At 40.8% G+C, this 22,389-nt stretch overlaps 1 protein-coding gene across 3 annotated transcripts in view; it reads left to right on the plus strand.

The window, feature by feature from the left end:
* Positions 1 to 22,389, plus strand: part of NRG1 (neuregulin 1) — a 954,030-nt gene that overhangs the window by 924,448 nt on the left and 7,193 nt on the right. For all 3 annotated transcript variants that reach the window (XM_044059287.1, XM_044059286.1, XM_044059284.1), the window contains one exon: positions 4,498 to 4,695. In XM_044059287.1, coding sequence (XP_043915222.1) covers positions 4,498 to 4,695 — 198 coding nt within the window. The remainder of the gene's footprint in view (positions 1 to 4,497; positions 4,696 to 22,389) is intronic.

Consider the following 22,389-nt stretch of genomic DNA (forward strand, 5'->3'; position numbering starts at 1 on the left):
CAATCCTCATTACTCCCGTTTGGCCTTGACAGGTTTGGTTTCCCTTTTTTTGGTCTCACCTTCTTCGGAAGCCGTGGATTCTAGACCCAGCTCCAGATCTACTGTCTAATCCAGAAGGCATGGTTCATCCGAATCCCCAACATCTCAAGCTCACTGCATGGCCTCTCCAATTCCCATGATTGCCAGGCATCCTTTCCTATTCTCACCTGTCCGACATATAATTGTGGCTCATCACAAACCTTCAACTAGGAAACTTTACCAAAGTAAATGGGAAGAATTTGTGATCTGAGCCCTTAACAACAAACTTGATCCTTATTCGAGCCCTGTTCATAAGGTTTTGGATTTCTTAGCCAGCCTCTATCAGTCTGGTTCCTCTGCATCAACATTTAAAGTTCATCTAGTGGCAATATCGAATTTTCATATGGGATTCAATGGCACACCTGTAATGTCACACAAACTTTGCAAAGCATTCTTAAAGGGACTCCTGATGTTAAGACCCCCTTTTAAAGAACCAGTTCCTCCCTGGGATCTAACATTAGTCCTACTGTCCCTTACTTCGTCCCCCTTTGAACCATCAATGACTTATGACTTAAAGTTTTTATCTTGGAAAACTTTATTTTTAGTGGCTATTACATCTGCCAGAAGAGTGTCAGAACTTCAGGCCTTATCCTGCAAACCTCCATACTTAATATTCCACAAGGATAGAGTTGCACTTAGGATCAGTCCATCCTTTTGCACTTAGGACCAGTCCATCATTTTTATGAGTGATGGTTTCAGAAGCTAGTATAAATCAGACACTTCATCCTTTTTACCAGAGATGGTTTCAGAAGCTAGTATAAATCAGATACTTCAGTTGCCAGTCTTCTTTCTTAATTTTGCCAAAAAAGGGGAGTATTCCCTTCATTTGCTAGAAGTTATTACCTTCACAGAGCAAAGGATTTCAGAAAATCTGATCAATTATTTGTTGCATTTTCTTCCCTATCTCTAGGTAATCCAGTTTCAAAGGTTACCTTAGCAAAATGGCTTAGAGACTGTATTACTTTTATTTGTCAGTCAAAAGGGCTGTAACTACCATGCCCAGTTAAAGCCCATTCAACCAAAGCAGTGGCAACTTCTGCAGTTTTTCATGCCAGAGCATCCTTGTATGACATTTGTGCAGCAGCCACTTGGTCTTCTCCACATACTTTTATCACTCATTACAAATTGGATCAGGTCTCAAGGGGATGGGTATCATTTGGTTCTATGGTGCTTAGGAATATTCTTCCGTGAGACCTCCCAAGACTAAAGTTGCTGGGGACTCTGTGCCACAGTCAAGGACTGAGTGAAGATTGACATCAGATAAGAAGTTATGTCTTACCATAATGTTCCATCTGTGTTGTCGATCTTCACTAATCCTTGACATTCCCCTCCTCCTTCCCCCATCCTGAGACGCTTAGTGGACCGAATCTTCCATGGCTGTCTTCATGTTATGGACACGTATTTTGTCTCTGACTGTTATGTCTATTATTATTATTATTATTATTATTATTATTATTATTATTACAATAATTTCTGAGTGTCTGCCACTATGTTGGGCAAACTCGATCTGAGGTAATTTTGAGAGGAGCATTATGGGTAGAGCCTAGCTCGAGAGTTTGGAAGGCGTGAGCTGAAGTAAATGGCTGAGTCGGTTCCGAGGCTCGGAATCAAGCCCACAGTCGAGGATTAGTGAAAATCGACAACACAGATGGAACATTATGGTAAGACATAACTTCTTTTTATCATAAATAGTAGTTATTTTCAATTATTCTGTGATATTGTATTAACAAGGAGATGTCTACATGTGTGTGTGTTAAACTTTGTACTTCCTTCTATGAAAGTACAAAACCAAGTAGCAGTCCTGATTGCATGCATCACTGGTTGTAAGCCACTATACTTCCCACCTTTTTAGTCAGATATCCCATTTGTCATTCTGTATTCAGTCTCTGTCTTGTTTCCTGATACACAAAAAAGCCCATATTTGCATGGAGTCTCTGATTTGTGGCTTAGTACTGGAAAGATGTAGTGCTGTGACTTTTGGGAGTAGTACCTAAAAAGCATGACATTTTTTTTTACTTTGGCCATGTGATTCTAGATGGAAGACTTTCTATTTTGCAAAAACTTGCACACCAAAAATTAGCATTCCCATTGTTTTGAAGCGATTAGAATGTTTATATATGAATATTCTAAAAAAGTCATGATTATACTGATGGAAGTCGTCAAATTGAAAGAAAGTTTGGACTGACTTATTTATTGTTCTTGTTTGAGAACATATTGTAGTTCTTATTGTTAATGATTTACTGTATATACTCACATTTATCAGACTATTGGTCTTTCACTACTAGATGTCCATGTAACAGTCATTTTTACCTTAGTTTTTAGTTGGCAAGATCCATTTTTTTTCCAGAGTACTGTTAGGTGTCTCAACAAAAAAGTCACTACTACTTGCAGTTGACATTTACTTTTCCATTGGCTTGACCAGACTGTGTGGATCTTTAATTGAAGGAGGAACTTATTTCATAGCAATCTACAGTATAACAACAAGGAAAGCAAGACAGAATCTTAAATAAAATAGGTTTAAAAAAAAAGGAATTGAAACATAAAAACAGGAATTGATAATTTCATTAAAAGTGTTCCTTTTCAAACTGAAATTCTGCAATATAAATCATATCTAAGGAGACTCTATAATGAAGAGTCAGTCTTCCAGAGAATATCTGATTCCAGATGAAAGTTGCCATCTAGGAAAAAATGTCCACAGTAATTACTTATCTAAATCCTAGAAGTGATAAACCCTCCTTCTAGGAGGAAGCAAGTGTAGGAGTTTGGACCCAGGGACGAACTAGAATTTAAAAAAGAAATGACCTTGCATGACAGGTCACTAGTGTATTGCCCCACAGCACAGAAATTATATGACTAATGTGAGAAGCGGAATTCAGAACCTACTGAAAGCAAAGAAGATCTCCTTCACTCCTCCCAAAATAATGTCACCTAGAAAACAGTTTTCCTTGCTACAATTTGCCCAGTTTGTAAATAATTTGGCTAAATGCCAAATAATGTCACTTGGTTTAATCCAGAAAAGTGCACACATAAATTAGTGGAATTTTGTCATTTAGCATTCCTAGTGAGGTAGACGTCACTAACTCAAGTGTCCAATGGGACACAGGTGTGTACTTTTGAATACACTTTATGCATTGATGTACTACATGCTGTGGATCAGGTGGAGTAGGTATGCCATTAGACAAAAATGTGAAAAATGTTTACTTTATCTTGCAGTGTGATAAAGTGCAAACAGGACCCCACAATATTTCCTTGCGTATTAAATTTAAGAAAAAGAATGATTGAACAGTGACACCTGATAAGTTGCCAAGTACAGAAAAGACAAGAACTAAATAAAATATATTTTTGTTAGCGTATGCAGACACACACACACACACACACACACACACACACACAAACACACAAACACACACACACACACCTGTTGTACACAGAAGGTGGTGGTCTGTCCAAATTGTATAACCTTGAAAAGACTAGTTTAGTATTCAGTAGCTTAATTGATGTAATCTGTACATATGCTGGTCTGTGAAAATCTTAATGTTTAGTTTGCCATGGTTTCTCTTCTTAGGTTCTTGGCATTGTCACTATTTTTGTACACTTTTAAAGTTAAAGTCAGGTTTATAGGTCACTGCGGCCTTTCCATGTAATAGAATGAAGTTAGACGTATATGGCTGTAGATCCTTTAGTCTGAGGAGAAGAAAGTGGAATCCATTTCTTACAGGATTTTTCACCATTTGTATAAGCTGTAACTGAGGGCCTGTTGAACCCACTTGATGTAATTACAGTAGCTAAGTTTGAAGTCAATATAAACCTTGACAAAGGCATTACTAATATACAAATTCTTTACCCCCCCCCCCCAAATCTTAACAGACATTGCCTTTATAGCATAAGCATTTTTAGTAAAGTTGCATTTACTCACAAAAAGCCACTCACAAACTTCTAAATTACCCAAGTGCTGGGTTAAAGCACTCTAATATAGATTATTTTGCACTGGTGCCAGAACATTTTTTGTTTGTTGCTGCTCCGTGACCAGTCCATACATCTGTTATAGCACAGTTACAAAGTCTAGAGATATCTGAATAGGAAATACTTCAGAAATGTGAACTTCACCTGCTTACTGCTAAGAAATCTTCAGCATTTCCTTTGTTGTTGTTAGCTGCCCATACAAACAAGACTACTACTGCTACTACTACCACTACCGTTACTACTGATTTAGATCAATGATGCATCGATTCAGAGACTATTTTTTATGGAATGGTTGTATTTGTTTAATGTTCAGCTTTGGTTTCATGTTTTATGTTTCTGTGTCAAGCTCATGAAAATGATTGCATAATCCACAACTAAGAGTGGGCCCTGTGTAGTATTTAATTATTATTTAGCAAACAGCAGTAATTCAGAACTAACATCTTTGTTTATTTTTAGCTGGAGTAATGGCCCATCAGAAAGTCTAGTTTCTGAAAGTCATTCTGCGCTTATGTCATCTGTGGAAAACAATCAACATGTGACTCCTTCCCACTATCGTGTGCGCCTAAATGGAATAGGAGGTCCTCGTCAGTTCAGTTACACCAGTAGTACGAGAGCCACCCCAGAGTCTTATAAAGATTCTCCCCACAGTGAAAGGTACAGTGTCTAGATGGCTTTCCACTACTATATACAATGTTTTCTGAATGCGCTAAAATTTAAGAACTAATACCTCAGAGCATATGGTTGAGCAGTTTATTCATGCTTTTTGTATAGTTGAACGTCTATTGGATTACCTTGATATGTTCCAATTTCATGGAAGATCTGATGAAAAATAATTGTCAAAGCACTTTTCTAAGTAAAATGGTCATTTTGTTTTCTGATTGATAGAAATATTTTATAGGAATATTGCAATGCTAGCCAGCAGTCTGTAGAACACATTTAATACAATACATGTCCTTGTGACCAGGATTTAACTTTTGAGGAGGTCAGCAAGTTTTCTCCAGCACTTTAATATTTTAAGTGGTTCTGAATCTGTAGAGATTGGATGGACATTTAGTGTGATTCCTGATTATACTTTTAATGTGGACATGTTCCACAATTTTACAGTCTAACAGAAAGAAATTTTCTGCCCATTTTGAGTGCCATGTAACGTCATTTTATTTCGAAAGTGCAGACAGTGCTAGTTACAAGTTGTTGGAAGTATGTATTTACAGGGTCCCTATTAGATCAAAGAAAAGGCTGAAAATCGAACAGCCTAGTGATCAAAAATGCCATTCTTCTAAATAATTATTGTAGGGGCTGTGCCCCCCACACCCTCCACTAATTATATATACCAACTCCAAGATCACACTACAATGAGGAAAGGGCAAATTTTCCAATCTTCACTGTACCGCGATCTCACAATACCGATTCTGAAGAATGGCATTTTTGATTTCTAAGATGTTCGATCTTTACCTTTTTCGTTGATCTAATAGGGGACCTTATTTACACATTTGTCAAAGCATCTTTAGAAGTACTTCTCTTTAGGAAGTGGAACTTCTTGTTTAATGTTGCATTTGCTAAAGTGAGTAAAGAGAATCCTGGCCATACTGCTTAAATTTACCTAATTATGAAGAATATTCCTCCTTTTGAGTCTTAAAAATGATACAATCAACATTTAAATCACTGTTGCAGTAGCATACTCTATTTGGTTCCTGCCTCAGTGACTGGCCAGTTTCAGAGGTTAAGGGCACCTTCCACACACTGCAGCTGTCAGCAACTTGAGAGAGTCCATCAAAAAGACAGGATGCCAAATCAGTCACACCTTTTCACTGCAGAAATGCATTCCTTCAGTGGGTCCAGAGTAATTGTCAGTTGGCTAGGAGTCATTAAAATGTGAGCAGATAAGTTGCCATTGGAGAAAATCGTCCACTAAAATTCTTTTTCTGAGGAAAATTGTGATGTTATGTTATCCTATCTCGCCTTCATTCTTTGCTGGTTTGGTTTGGAACTGAGAATCGGTTCCAACTTGGCCTTATTCAAAAGCTCGAGAGCTTCCACCAGCTCGTGGCTATACCCTATCCCATGATGCTCAGGGAAGATTACCCAGATCTCGTTTGCCGCTAAACAGATCGGGTGACTTCCATCTAGGATCCTGGCCAAGTGGAAATAATTTTACTTATAGTTCTGTTTTTTTTTTTGCTCTAATTTGATTATATTTAGAATTTACAGTTGTTGTTCAACTTTGAAATAGTTTTAGTAGTGTTTTTGCTTAGTCCGCTACTGTTTACTGGTTCTTGTGTTGGCCATCGTCCTTTTGCTAGGCCTGTTGTTGTTGAACCCTCCCTATCCCAGCTTACAGGCTCATTTAAGTTAGAGAGCTTGATGAATCCCCCCCCCCCCTTTACAGGGTAGCTCGTTTAAGTTAGAGGGCTCCCTGCAGCCCATTTAACTTAGAGGGCCATCTCCCTTTTTCCCTATTGTGTTCTATTTTTGTCTCATTAGTAGGAGTAGTTTGTTTAAGTTAGAGAACTTCTCCATTCTCTTGCTTAGTTAGTGTAATATATTTAAAAAAAAAAAAAAAAAGTCTTGTTGAGTTTTTCTTTTCTGGTTCTTAGTATTAGGTGTGTGTGTGTGTGTGTGTGTGTGTGTGTGTGTGTGTGTGTGTGTGTGTGTGTGTGTGTTTTGCAGTGTCAAAGGACCCTAAAGAGTCTAAGCCTTTGGGTTTCAAGAAACGCGACAAGTGCAGTCAGAAGATGTGTCTGACACACGGGCATACCAGTTGCATGTACTGTTTAGGTGCCCTTCACTTACAAGAGTCCTGCTCCTTTTGTCACGCTTTTAGCTCCAGGGTTTTGATGGAACATAAAAATAAGTTAATTATGAGAGGACTGTTGAAAACCCCCTTTACAGAGGCTTTAGAAGGGACTCAGAGCACTACATCTGTAGACAAATCCCCTTCTTCTAAATCAGAGAAGTTGGGTAAAAGGGATTCATCTTTGGCTTCATCTTCGCAGCCACCTAAAAAATTGGCTAAAGAATTTGTTTTGAAACCAAGGGTTCTTGGTTCCAAAAAATCTCCCTGTTCGGCTCAAGTTGTGGTTTTGGAGCCGATAGAGTTTAATTTTCTGAGCTGGTCCCCTGTATTGGAGCCAGTATCTCCTAATTTGAAGTCTCCACTTCTGCAATCCGCGAGATCTCCAACTTTATCCTCACGATCCTCCAGAAGCTTATCAGATGATGATGTGGAGCGGGTGGTGGTGAGACTCCTATGGATGCCGGCGCTAGCAAAAATTCTGTCGATTCCCACACAGAGAGATCCGGAGCCAACAAAGACCCCTTCCCCTTCCTCTGTTGTTCCACCGACCCAACCTGGGGTTTCGGAGCTGGAGCACTTGGACCAGATTGCAGTGGAACTGTCTGGACCGGGACCTGCTACGGGATTGTCAATTCCAACAACTGCTCTGACTTCCTCAGTTCCATTGGAATTTGAGGAGTCTAGGAGCCGATGTTCTCCCATCGAGTCCAGGGAGGGGAGTTGGATCGGAGAGCTGTCCAACCTGATTCTACCTCTTGGGGCCTCTGCGCGGTTGAGCTCGGCTCCTACATCAGCTTCGGAGCTAACCACTCTGCTTTGGGGTTAGTCTTCTGGTTCTTCTTAGCCGTGGAGCTCCTCGAAGTGGAGTGAGGGGACCTTTGAGCTCTGCTATCTGCTCCAAGTACTCTTCCCCCAAAAGCACCAGTGTCAGTCTCATCTCCATTGCTCCCTCCCAAGCGTGGAGACCCTAAGCCTCCTCTCCAGTGTACCCCTCTGTGGAGGTCCCTTGGAAGAGATTGTGCAAGAGGAAGCACCTAGACTCCCCAGAGGAGTCTACCACCTCAATCACAGACCTCAATGAGTCAGAAGGGTCCCCATGGTCACCCTCTGAAGATGTCTCCTTTGTAGACATCCTGGAGATCCTTAAGCAGAGGGGTGGCTGGTAGCCCTCTGACCCTTCTGAGGATGAGTCAGTGTACATAGAGGCATATGGGTCTTGCCCTTCCACTTCTTGGGTGTCACCGCTTTTTGACCAGTTAATGAATGTAATTGGTCAAAAGGTGTGGGGCTCTCCAGATTCAGAGGAAGCTGTTCCTAGGAGGCCAGTTAAGTTCATCACAATGCCTTCAGAAAAGGAGTTCCTTTGCAAATGTCTCCCAGTAGATGCTATGGTGGTGGCGGTGGCCACAAAGAAGAAATTGTCAGAGACTTCCTCATTTGTTCATCCACCGAACAAAGAGTCTTGAACAATGGACAGATATAGAAAGCATATGATTTCTTCAGTGGTATTTACTCTTTGATCGCTGAACTACCTGACCCATTTCATTAGACTACAGAGGGATCTCCTGAAGGAGCTAGGAGATGCCCTTCAAAGTACTATAGCTGCAGGGGTTTCGGATAAGGTTTCCTTCCAACTCTCCACCTTAAACTCCATGGTAAACTCCTCCATGCGACCTTTTTTCTTATGCGGCCAATGGAGTGAGCAGGGCAGCGGGTACAGGAATTTCATTAAGGAGATATTTCTGGATCCGCTTATGCGATTTCCCAGAACCCTTCAAGTCTTCCTTTATTAACACCCCTTTCAATGGCTCGTCTTTGTTCGGGCACAAAGTTAAACTGACCTTAACCAGGTGTGAACAGGAGGGAATGACTCTGTCTGCCGTGGGAGTCCATTTCTCCCTCCCCACTAGACCTTATCCCAAAGGTGAGAAGGGGGGAAAAATGTGTTTCCATAAGTTCCAAAGAACCTTCCCGGACGCACATGGTGATTCTTTCCCTAGGGTCAGAAGGGGAAGTAACAATGGAAGACGCTGACCTCACGGCAGAGGGGGGTCTGCAGTACCAGGTTGACAGGGACTCCTTCTTTGGAAAACCCTTTCAGTGCTCCTGAGAGAAGGCCTGCCTGTCCGTCACTGGAGGCAGTCGGGGGTTGCTTGTCGTTGTACCCAAATGCCTGGCTAGAAATCACAAAAGACAGATGGGTAAAAACGATCATATCCAGAGGTTATTACATACCCTGCCCCCATTAGAAAAACAATCAGTCCCAGATGTTCCACCCAGTCAAAGGGATTATGCAACTCTAGAGGTACAAAAGTTGCTAGAAAAAAAGTCATCCAAAATGTCCTTGCAGACCAAATTGGATCCAGAACTTACTCAAGGTTCTTTTTAGTTCCAAAAAATACAGGGGACTGGAGGCCCATTCTGGATATCAGCAGAATAAACAAGTCTGTCAAGAAATCAAAGTTTTGGATGGTGACACTGCAGTTGATACTCCCCTTTCTGGGGAAAGATGATTGGATGTCCTTGATAGATCTCCAGGATGCATACTACTACACAAAAATGGACAGGCGATCCAGGAGACATTTGGGCTTTCAGCTGGGGGTCGGTCACTACCAGTTTTGAGCCCTGCCCTTTGGTCTCACTACAGCTCCCAGAGTGTTCACCAAATGCATGGCAGTGGTTTTGGCTCACTTGAGGCACCTAGGATTCCGGGTGTTTCCATACCTAGACGACTGGCTCCTAACTGCCACCACCAAGCAACTACTAACAAAAGCGAGGGACAAAACTATTCATCTTTGCTCTCAGCTACGCATTACAGTAAACTTCAAAAATTCTGCCTTGTTGCCATCACAGCATCTTGTATTCATAGGTGCAGATTTAGACACAAGAAAAATGTTGGCCAAACATCCCTCCTGAGAGGATTCAAACCTTGCATCATCAAATTGAGAACCTTGTACCCAAAAGGAAAGTACAGGCGAAGATTGTTTTGAAGGTTCTGGGTACCATGGCAGCTGCAATAATATTTGTACCTCTAGCTCATATACATATGAGAGTTCTTCAATGGCTGCTTTTTTCCCAGTGGTCCATGCAGGATCTACCTTTGTCTGACAAGATCATCATAACAGAATCCTGCAAAAAGGACCTGTGCTAGTGGCTTCACTCAACTCACTTGACTGTAGGCCGACCGTTTGTCTTCCCACCACCTGTAACCACGGTGACCACAGACGCTTCTCAGATAGGGTGGGGTGGACATTATCTGGGAAAGACTGTCCATGGCGTTTGGCAGGAACATGAAAACCACTTGCATATCAATGTCCTAGAGATGACAGCAGTGCTTTTCACATTGCAAGCATTCCAGGACTCTCTTCCAGTAGGAACAACTGCAATTCAGACAGACAACATATCAGTAGTGTGGTACATAAACAAACAAGGAGGAACCAAATCCTACCCCCTATGTCGAGAGGCACAGAGGGTATGGCACTGGGCAGTCTCTTCTCAACGCTTCTGACAGCAATGCACATCCCGGGGAAATCCAGTGTGATAGCGGACAAACTCAGCAGAGCTATTCTGATGCTCCATGAGTGGTCCCAAAAACAGGAAGTTGCGGAAGAGATTTTCCACCGGTGGGGCCAGCCTTGCTGTGACCTCTTCGCCACATCCATGAATGCCAAATGCAGCAGCTACTTTGCCCTGATTCCCCCTCTGGTCCAGTCACCAAGGGATGCGCTTGTGCACAATTGGCTCCTGGGTCTCCTTTATACTTTTCCATCCTTCAGAAAGCCAGCACGTTGAGAAGCACAGTGATACTCATTGCACCATACTGGCATCATTAGATTTGGTTCACCTTTCTGTGGCCACATCTCCAGGAGGAACCATGGATTCCAGACCCAGTTCCAGACCTTCTGACTCATTCATCGGGAATATTCCATCCATCGATACAAACCCTAAGGTTGATAGCTTGGCTGCTCCAGTTCCACAAATAGCCAGGCTGCCTGATATCTCCCCTTCAGTTAGACATATATTGATTTCCTCTCATAAGGCATCAACCAGGAAATTACTCTAGCAAATGGATGAGATTTTCCCGCTGGGCTTCCTAAAACAATTTTGATCCCTTTACTGCCCCTATCACAGCAGCGTTAGATTTTCTGGCTAAACTTTTTAACAAGGATGCAGCGGCGGCTACAATTTAAGTTCAATTAGCTGCTATATCAAACTGTCATATCGGGGAAATGGGACTAAAAGTCATGTCCCACAGGCTTTGCAAAACATTCTTAAAGGGTACATTCTTACTAAGGCCTCCAATAAAAGAACCTCCAGTGCTTGGGACCTAAATTTTGTACTATCTCTATTGATTCTACTCCCTTTTGAACCCGCATCATAATGTGACATAAAGTTTTTGTCGTGGAAAACAGCACTATCGGTGGCCATAACGTCTGCTAGATGAGTGTCTGAACTTCAGGCTTTGTCTATACACTCTCTGTACATAACCTTTCACAAAGATAGTTTCCTTACAAACTAATCCTTCATTCCTACCAAAAGTGTGTTCAGAGGCCAATTTAAATCAATCCATTGACTTACCATTTTTTTCCCAAACTTTGGCAACAACGCAGAATATAAATGACACCAGTTGGACATGCATAGACAATTGCATTTCTACATGTTTAGAACAAAAGATTTCAGAAAGTGAGACCAGCTATTTGTGTCCTTTTCAGACAAAAAGAAATGGTTCCCAGTTTCACAGGTCACACTTTCTAAAAGGCTTACAGACTGTATCACCTATACATACAATTCCCAGAACAGATAACTCCCAGGGAAAGTGAAAGGCCATTCCATAAGAGCTATTGCAACTTCATCTGCCTTCCAGATGAGGCTACCTATGGATTCCATTTGTGCAGCAGTAACATGGGTAAGGCCTCATACCTTCATCACTCATTACAAAATCGATTTGGCCTCCAGGAACAGGGCCTCTTTTGGGTCCACTTTTCTGAAGAGTATTTTTCCTTGAGCCACCCAAGAATGAAGGTGCTAAGGATGCTGTCCCAACCAGCAAAGAATGAAGGCGAGATAGGACAACATAACATTAAGAAGTTATGTACTCACCATAACGTTCCATGTTTATTGTCCATCTCGCCTTCATTCTTCTGTTCTACCATCCTTCCCCCGCCTTCACTCCTGGAGGATCGGGCGGTCTTTCCTGGCAAATTGATTATCAAGTCTCTGAATCTGTTCTAAGTCTGTTTTGTTTTTGGATATGTTGCTTTGTTTAGAGGTAATGATTATGTTTTTATCTGCAAACAAGATCTGGGTAATCTTCCTTGAGCATCATGGGATAGGGTGTATCCATGAGCCGGTGGAAGTTCTCGAGCTTTTGAATAAGGCCAAGTTGGAACCAATTCTCTTTTCCAAACCCAACCAGCAAAGAATGAAGGCGAGATGGGCAACAAACATGGAATGTTATGTTGAGTACATAACTTCTTATTTTTCTCATTTGACTGTTGTGTTTCAAGGAAATTGAAGTTTTGAAGTTTTTTTTTTTTTTTTTTGGGGGGGGGGGGGGGGGGACCATCCATGCATTTTTGAGAGAGTATATGTGTAAATGGTTTTGGGAACATTTTGTGTAACAAAAAAACAAAAAAACAAAAGTTCTAGCTTTTGACAGTTTTCTTACAGGTTAGTGCATTTGGGGCAGGATTTCATACTTGTGGGGAGACTTTCAGTGGCTTACTTACCTCAGTACCACTTGTTCTCTACTTTAGATAGCCTATGGAGTGTTACTAGTCTCCACAGTGTCACCTTTACCTGTCTGCAAGATGAAGAAAGTTGTCAGGGAGTCCTTGGATGTCATGCCACATCCTGCTGTGTCTTAGCATCTGGTGGATGACTCTTCTGTGGTCACTCTTGATTTCTCAGACTGTTCATCTTTCCTCGGTCCCCCTGGTGTTGCACCTACAGTCACCAAGGACCAGGGAATAGCCACATCCTTTGTAGATGCAGGTATGCTCTTGGCTGGCAATTAAGAACCAGTCTTATCAGATTCTAGGAAGGGGCATGTGAGGGTCCTTCACTCAGCTGGCATAGAGAAGCTGAATCCGGGATGAGTATGTCTCCCAGGGGTCAGTCATTTTCCAGGGGTGTCCTAGTAAAGTTAAACACAGAAAATCTTGTATTCTCCTGTTTCTATTTATATGAACAGGGAAGATTAGTAAGATTTGATGAAAAACTAATTTCTCCTCTTTCTGATCACTTCTTCAGGCAGGAAAAAGAAAGAGTTCTCTTTCTTTCTGACTTTGATTTTCACTCAGAAGGGCATGAGTTACATGGTGACCATTAATTTCTTCTCAATCTGAGCATTCTGATTCTGAGCAAAGTATTGTTTCAGTTCTTCTGCTTGAAGATATGAAAGAGATTTTATAGTAGGAGCAGAACGAAGTTCCTGTAGTATTGTGATTGGTTACTGTTGGGTATGACTAAGTTTGCAGCTGTTCTTATTTTATCTGCTTTAGAGAATGCTTTAATTACTGTTTCTATTTTGCTTGACAGTCTTCCTTCTGTGTCCTGTAAGTCTGGCAGGTTGTACTGTGCACTTCGATTTCACAAGTATTTGTTTTATAACTTTAAAGCAGATCCAGCAGTAAATTCCCTATCCAAAACTGGGAGAAAAGAATTTACACACTCTGGAAGTCCACAGGCAGCTCAGATATTACCTAGACATAACTCAAACCTTCAGGAAAGCTGACTAGCTGTTTGTCTTCTGTGAAGACAAGAGGAAAGGACAACCAGTGTCAAAGCAGATTGGTTGTCTCATGATATTGCTTTTTGTTCGTCACCACAATAAGCCACTTCATGCAAAGGTAGGACCCATAATACAAGAGCTTTGTCTTCAGTGACTTTCTGGAAAGGGGTGGACTCTAGATGTATTCTACAGTGGCAACTTGGTCCTCTGTGTATTTTTGCAAACCGCTACACACTGGATTCCTTTTTCCAGGTCCAGAACAAGTTTTGTTAGGACCATTCTCTAGGGACTCTGGGATGCTCAGTTTACTTTTTCTCCTTTCTTATTAGTTTCTAAATTATGGTAATTGACCCAAATAACTTGGGCTACTGCAACAATGACCTAAACGTTGAACATATAGTACAGTTGTGTCTTGCCTCCCCTCTAGAGACTGATTAGACTCCTTTTATTAGATCTCCCTTGAGCTACTGACTGGGCACGTGGAAGGCACCCTTTAAGTTTTGAAAGTGGGCCAGTCACTGGGAAAGGACCCAAATAGTTTAGGCTACTGCAAAAGTCAGTAATATATCAGGATATCTACTGTTATGGTAAGTATACTTATACAAATGTACTTTTCTTAGTGTTTCATGTTGAAAGGGATTGGCACAAAATTAAAGTGTTAATTACTATGCTGTGAGCTTTCTAATTGAAGTTCTTAGAGTTCAGCATTTTGCCCATTTGTTCTGTGTTATAGTTTTCCACATTTTAGAGATGGAAGGTTGAAAGCTATTATCCTGGCAGCCAACAAATCCTGATTTTACAGAATTCAGGAACCAACTGCAAGTAAAAGCAGTATGGTCTCTGCACTTTGCTAAGTGCTAACAAGATAACTGCCTTAGACTTAAAACAGAATGAGAGGCATGGAGGTTCATAACCAGGTAAAGCTCAAGTACTAGTGGTTGTTATAGCATTATGAAAACCATTGACCTCCACAGATGTTTCCACTTCTTGTAATTTAATGCAGTTTTTTTTTAAATGCCATGCTCCATTTAACTTTTGCTCTTCACTGTTAATGTTTTAATGCATACATTTAAAAACAGCATACTGACAGTGAAACCATATTCTATAAATTTTTGCTACATGATACAGAGCCACAGAGCTGTTTTGATGCAACTTGTATAACATTTTGTTAGAAGGTATATTGTTTAATCTAGTTAGGAGCTCATTTTATAAGTGTAAGGAAGCTTCAGGTAATTTTCAGAAGTGTGAAGAGAATTTCTGCAGACTGTTCTGAATTTTTAGTTGTGTTCCATAAGCATCTCATTTGGTATAAGAAAACTCAACATTTGGACGGAGTTTTTGTACTTTTTCAGTCTTTGTGAATTAGAGGCATTTGTAATGTTCATACGAATTGCTGCTGTAATTAATCTTTCTATACATTATTACACCATAGGTAAATGTCCAGCTGTCTGACTTGCCTTCCAGTGTTGAGCCAACCTCCACAAACCGGACATCAGTAGGAGGCACATTATAAGGGGAGGAAGTGCTGCTCTAGTTTCAGTTTTCACATATAGTGATTCTTGTTTAGCAGTATTGCCTGAATTTCCCCTCAGGATTTGCTCTTTAGTGCCTACATAGACTGTTATGAAGCTGTGCAGAGCCAGATTCTTGTAAATTAACAAGATGCATTTCCTTGGCACTGTCTGAATCTGTAGTAATGCTTACATTTTTTTCAGGCTTCTGTTGTACTCAAGTGTCCTGTGTATATCTTTACATTTTAGAAGAAAGTATTAATGTAGAAAGGCTTACCTAGTATAAAACTCAATCAGCAGCCTTTTTCATAAGGTGTTTGACTTGGAGAATTTTTGGAACATGCATGTAATTAAGTATATGAACATGTATGCAGTAATGTTTTCACTTAACGTCATAAACTCAAAGGAGGTTGTAAAATGTATCCAAAAGCTGTATTACCATTTGTGGGTGCTGCAGTTGGCTGTAAATGTTGTGCTGTATAAAACTGGCTACATCCTGTGTAAGGTACAGGTATGTCCAGTATTTCATGTGTAAGAGCAATGCATGAACTTGCAAAATGGTAACAGTCGTGTACCATGACTTGCGTGTTGAGAACATAAGACATGTCAACTTTAACCAGTTTTATTAGAAGATGTCAGATGATGTTGAGGGGGTACTAGAAATAAGCTAAGACTTGTACTGAACTCAACCATTTTTGTACATAGTCACAGGTCAAATTTTTTAAAGTCATCTAGTGAAGAATTTAATCGCTCTATCAAAGATCTGGTATGCCACATTGTTGTTGTAGCTACTTTACAGATGACAAATTAGCAAGTTACAAAATATAAGTTCAGAAGAATATTTACTGATCTACCAGCTGTCGGATTTTCTTTTGGGGTTTTAGTCCAGCAGAAATTGTACTCCTTTTCTGGCTTCAGTTTCCTGTTTTAGATAATTACTTGTATTGCAGACAGTGCAGTTTCACAATAATTACAATGGGTGCATACTGCCTTTTTTAGCATTTAAGAATAAGCTGTGTTTATTTTTAGTAATATATTGCAGCTTGACCATGTACAGAATTGCTGTTATCTTAACAGTATGACACTCTTAATATGAAGTCAAAATTAAGACTAAACTTTATTTTCTCATCTCTGAGCTATTTGTTTTCCTTGCAGCACACAATGTTGGGTTTATATGAAGTTTTATTATACTTGAGGGATTTTGCCACCCTTTCTCATAACTTTTAGTACTTGTAATATTTAAGGGTTTTGGTGCAGGCACAGCCTATATAGTGAGATTTCAGAGTACCTTATTAACCTCACAGATGTGGCACTTTAGGTTGAGACCCCCCTGAGTTGACAGACATCTTCATTAAAATCTGACAGACAAAAAAAAAAAAAAAAATGGTTCAGTTTTGCTGCCCTAGGTTGAAGTGAGTGCAATCTGCCACACCACTATGCAGGGAGCTTCACTTCCTGCAGCCCGTCAGTTATTATAGGTTCATAGGTTGGCACTAGGCTATCGGCCCTAGGGCCTATGCAAGCCTAGCCGTAACAATTCCCTGGATATTTCTTCCCACAATATTTATTTCTCTGGACCCCTGTCTAGCAGGGCGACTGACATGATCCCCGGGGTGAATTTCCTATCTCCCATCCAATCATCAAGGTTCCTTTTGAAGAGGGCCAGTGAGGCTCTCTGCTTGACATGTATGGGCAGTCTATTCCAGAGTATGGGGAGTCTCTGGGTCAGGAACCTATCCCTGCAGGATGTTTTGTTCATTGTGATGACAAGGTTTAGATCCCTGGAGCATGTGGCTCTGAGGGATTGGGATTTCTTTAAGTGGAGCATGTCCAACAGCTCAGGGTTTGACATGGCCTTGTATGTTAAGCAGAGATCGCCTCTGATTAGACAATATGCCACAGAGTATAGCTGGAGTTTTTTTTTAGACGGTCAGCATATGGCATCTGCTTTAGGCCTGTGATTCTTTTAGTGAGGTATTTCTGTGGCCTTTCCAGCTGTTGCAGATGTCTTGTGAGGTACATACAAAATGGGGGATTATACTCTATAATGGGTCTAATGAGGGATGAGTACAGTTGGACAATGACCTCCTTTTTTCTGGATGAAAAGCCCTTAGTGATGAGGTGTGCCATATAGAAGGATTTTGTGGTGATGTGGTTATCGAAAGTGAGACCACTGTCCACCTGTGTCCCTAAGTCTCTCATCACACTTTCGATGTTTATAGTGTCCTGCCACCTGTGTGGTAATTCATGGGTACATGTTTTTTTCCAAAGGGGATAACTATACATTTCTTGGCATTAAGCTTGAGCCCATGGCTCTGGCACCAAGCATCTGTTTCTGTAAGGCCCTTTTGTAGAATATCCACATCATTTGGGGATTCAAAAATGGCTCCCAGTTTGCAGCTTTGGAGATGTTTTTTAAGGAGGTTTCCTTACTGGGGGGTGGGGGTGGGATGTGGATGTCAAGGGTGATTTGCTTATGGTCAGACCTGACCAATGAGGGGGTGGCCACTGGTGTGGAGCATCTATCTCCCATGTTGGTAATGACCAGGTCTAGGATATTGGAGCCCTTGGTGGGACAATGGATTAGTTGATCCAGGGCATTGGAATTTATGAATTCCAAGAACCGTTGGGAAAAGGAGTTGGTACTCGAATAGTTTTCCCAATTAATGGCTGGGTAGTTGAAATCACCCAGCATTAGGGTGTTTGGTTGTATCTTAATATTTTCCAGTATGTTAAGAAAGGTGTAGTGAGAATCTTGGGGCATGGTGGGGGATCTGTAGCAAGCTACAGTTTGAATTGCAGTCTTACCTAGTGTTAGTTGCACCTGGAGAATTTCAGATGCATTGTGTTGGGCAACTAGCCTGGGGGTGTGAATATCCTTGGTGAATATGGACACTCCTCCACCTTTAGTGTTTCGGTCTTGGTTTTGTGGCCGAAAAGTGTGGTAAGAATTGTAACCTGGTATTGCAGGGGTGCTCTCTGGAGCCTTGAACCAGGTCTCAGTTACTGCACAGATATCAATGTTCTCCATTTTTAGGAGTGCCTCGAGAGAGTGCATTTTGAGGTTTAGACTTCTAGCATTGAGTAGCATTACCTTCAGATTTTGCATGCTTGTATCTGTTATGGTGGTGGATTTATCCTTTGAACCTTGCCTAAAAAAGGCACTATAGGGATGGCAAGAGCTTTAGCCAGTAACCTGAATCCCAGGGGTCACAGGTGCAGACCATCTCTGGCAAAGCATCGTGGTTTGTCCATCATGTCTTCCCAGGCAGACAAATACTGGATCCCCTCTGAATGACACCAGAAGCTTAGCCAACTGTTGAAGTCAATCATTTTGTCCTTATACTGTGGTATCATTCTGGGCGAAGGCAGGATGCCACTCAGGGCTAGGGTCATACTTGCCTGGGTCGCATGATCCAAGAGCTCTTCCATGTCTCTTTTCATGTAGTCCAGGGAGGTACGTCTCAAGTCATTCACTCCAGAATGGACAATGACAGAGTCGTATTTGTACTTGTTGTGGAGTGACTTGAGTGCATGCGTTATGTGGTGGGTGTGCCTGACTATAGAGTCACCTATGACTAACGTGTTGGGTACATTGTCTTGCCTTAGGGGCTGTTGTTGGGTGGCACACTGGTGTTGTGAGCTATGTGTCACTTTGGTTGTGACTGGTGTTTGTTTGCGTTTCGGCTTCGGAGGTCCTTGTTGCTTGGGCAGGTTAATGATAAGGGCCTCCGCATATGTGGGTTTAGTGTTGCAATGTGTGGGTGTTGATGGTTTGGGTTTTGAAGGGCTATGAGTTGTTTGAGGTGTAATGCAAGTGTTAACCTTCTCCTCTTGACTGTCTAGCACAATCTTGGCCGGAGAGAGCTTTGCTTCCAGTTTGGCTATGTAAGTGCATCTCTCGCAGGTTGTAGTGTTGGGTGGTAGGAGGAGAGGATTGTATATGTACATGTATATGTACATGAGGCAGTTGCTGCATTGCCCCAGTATGCCCAGATTCACCAGGTGGACAGGTGAAATCACCAAAAGCTGACTCTTGGACATGCCTGTTTAGGTGCTTTTTTGTAAAGTTTAAGAGCTGTTTTCCCTTACCTTTGCAAGGTACTTTGCAATTATATAGGCTGTTTAGTGCCTATGATTAATTTCTCCTTATTGACAAGGAGAGCTGAGTGCTTGTATCAGTTTCAAGCTTCCTAGTGCTTTCCAGCAGGTTCTAGAGCAAGTGCTAGTCACAGGGGTTCATATTTTAGTGCTACTACTGAGAAGCCAGCTAGTTCTAAGGGAAATTTTGAAGAGCAGACTTTCTGGCACCTGGAATAGTTTAACTGTAGCCTCACAGTGCTGCACGATGTGAAAAATGTGCAAACACGGGCATTTTTAAGCCAGAAAGTTGAAAGGGATAGAAATCAGCCCAAAAAGGCTAATAAAATTACAATTTCAGAGCTGGAAACCACTCCTCTAGTGTTAGATAGGCAGTACAATGCTCACCAGTCCCACTGGTAAGCAGTAGGACTTCCCTCTACCACAGCAAGGTCTGGATAGCTCTGAGCACAGAAAATAAAATCCTGAGACGAGCAAAGCCTGGGATAGTCACTGCTGTTTGATAGCTGACACTGTCCCTAGCACATGACCTAATCATAACAGTGTTTAGGAGCTCTAAACAAAAGTTTGTTATGCAACCCCTAAACACACTTATGATCAGCTAGAAAAGGTGGGAAATGAGCAAACAAGATAGTACTTATTTTGTTGAAACAGGCTAAACAATGCAATAATACAGTAAATAAACATAGAAAAGGCTAACACACTTGAGTGTGTAGTCCTAAACAGTAAATGCAATTAAAACTCCACAAAATTAGCAATTTAAAACTTTTTAAATGAAGCAAGGCAAGTGCACAACTAAAAAATGATTTAAGAGGCAGTAACACAGCAGAATAAGTAGCTAGTCTACATATACAGAGAAGTCTATATATACAGAAAAGCAGCTAAAACACACAAACACTTCAGATGCAGTGCAACCTAGAGCATGTGAGTTGTAGCAATATTAAGGCAATTACAGTTATAATAAATGCTCTAAAATATACTCTATATTTCCAAAATGTTTGAGAAGCACAGTCAGAACACAAGGAGATTCAGGCAATTTATTTATTTATTTATTTATTTATTTTTAAGGGAAAAAGGAGAAACAGAAGGCCTTATCAAATGTTCTCTCTGTATTAGGTAGAATGAGCTAATGACACTAGACTGGGAGGAGTGTCCCAGATCAGATTTACAGTAGGGGCGGGCAAATGCAAAGCCACCAAGTATAACAGCAAGATACCAACAGGGAGGGAGAGTGGGGACAATATTAAAGCTATTAGCCTACAGACAGTAAGCACTACAGAAAGCCACAAAATGAAAGTTTTTAAACAGATAAAGGAGCAATGAGACTCCACATAATGCTTTTAACTGCAAACAAATCAGTTACCCGTGCAGATTAGTTAATAGCAATAAAATACACTCAAAAACTATGCAGCAGGCAACAAAAAGTGCTATATATAAATTGCTAGAAACAATCAGTATAAATAATTGAAAAAACAGGATACTTATATATCTCAGCTAAGAGTTGTAGTCAACACCTCTCCTCCACTCTACTCAGTGTGTATAGACAGAAACCCTCTCAAAGTCAGGGCTTAAATACCAGAAGATACAACCTTAGACCACTTTTTTTTTTTTTTTTACAAATATATATTTTTACTATAACCTAGTCTGAGTTTTCATCACCTTAGGGCAGAGTATGTACATTTAACTAAGGTGTCACTCAACAAAATCTCAAAAGAATATGCAGTTAGCAGCAGCTTCTAGCTTCCCTTCCACTGGGGGCATAAACCTGTTGAGTTTCTAGAGTTGCAACTTACTTTTCTGTTTAACAACTCAAAAAAAAAAAATGCAGACTTGGCAAAGTAATGAAGTAGGTGAGGGTATTTTAAATAATTTTTAATGTTTCACAAAAAAGCACATTTATTCAGTTTCTGCAGCTGAAGCAAAATGTTTAGAGATGATAAAGATCATAAATCATCAGAGTTTCTGACTGATAAATATCTAAATACTGTGTTCTAAAATTTTTAGTGTCAATTCAGTATACTCCTAAGTGAATGTAAAGAAAAACTTGATGTCAGTGAAAAGGTCAAAAATGTATTGTGGGAGAAAGAACCTTCAGCTGAAAAACAAAGTCACATCAGTGTGGCATTTTTTGTTGGACCATTTTGGGGTCAAGAAAACTGTAAATTAATACTTACCACGTAGAGTGAAACAAAGGGTTACAGTGGGAGTTCAGGTTATAGCCTACTTGTGTGGTAGAGACATGGATGCTAAGAAATTTGCTGTCAAAGTGAATCTTGGCATCCATGCTGAGAACACATAATGAGGGTTATGATCACAGACACAATCACAAATCTTTGTAGTGGATGGACTTTTGTCTTCTCTGTATACTACCAGTTAGAAAGTATAGAAGCTTTATTGCACAATACAGCACCGTGCCTGTCAACTTTGCTTAAGAATTCTGGACAACTACAAAAGTAATGGGAAGATAGAACATCAAAACCAGGGATAGTTTTAAGTATCACTCTGATTCATTTAAAAAGCTTGTAGGACAGCAGGTTTTGCATTAACATGCATTTTCTGAACAGTGAGACACAAAACTCTTGAGTAGCACTATTGGCTGGCTTTTTCTCAGTGATCTACCAGAAAATCAAATATTTTATGAGGCACAGTGTGAAATGAGTTAGTCAGAGATTTTCTGCAAAGTCCAGGACAGTTCAGTGATACAGCAGGCAGAAAAAAGTGCCCCTCTGGTAGAAGGAAAATCAGCCTTTAGTAGTTATTAGTCACTTTATTCTGCCACACCTTTTGCATATTAGTGTGGCAGAGCGAAGTTCTGTCAGCTTTTAAAGGCTGTTTTGCCTTTAGTCACTGCTGTTTGATAGCTGACACTGTCCCTAGCGCATGACCTAATCATAACAGTGTTTAGGAGCTCTAAACAAAAGTTTGTTATGCAACCCCTAAACACACTTATGATCAGGTATTATACTAGAGAAGTGCTTAACATATTTAGATTCCCCCCCCCAATATCGTAGAACAGTCATGTTATTTTGTCCACTACAGTAATGTTAGTTGTTTGTCTTTCGGCTTTTCCCGGTAAGGGGTCGCCACAGCGGAACTCCGGTCCGCTAATGATTGGCAGTAGATTTTTACAAAACGCTGAGGTGCCAGCTCGACGCTCAACCTTCAACAAAGGCATGCCCATTTACGCACGCATGTCTTTCAAACGCTAC

This window comes from Protopterus annectens, chromosome 17.part0 (genome assembly GCF_019279795.1).
Source record: "Protopterus annectens isolate FY-2018-M chromosome 17.part0, PAN1.0, whole genome shotgun sequence".
NCBI classification, from domain to species: domain Eukaryota; kingdom Metazoa; phylum Chordata; order Ceratodontiformes; family Protopteridae; genus Protopterus; species Protopterus annectens.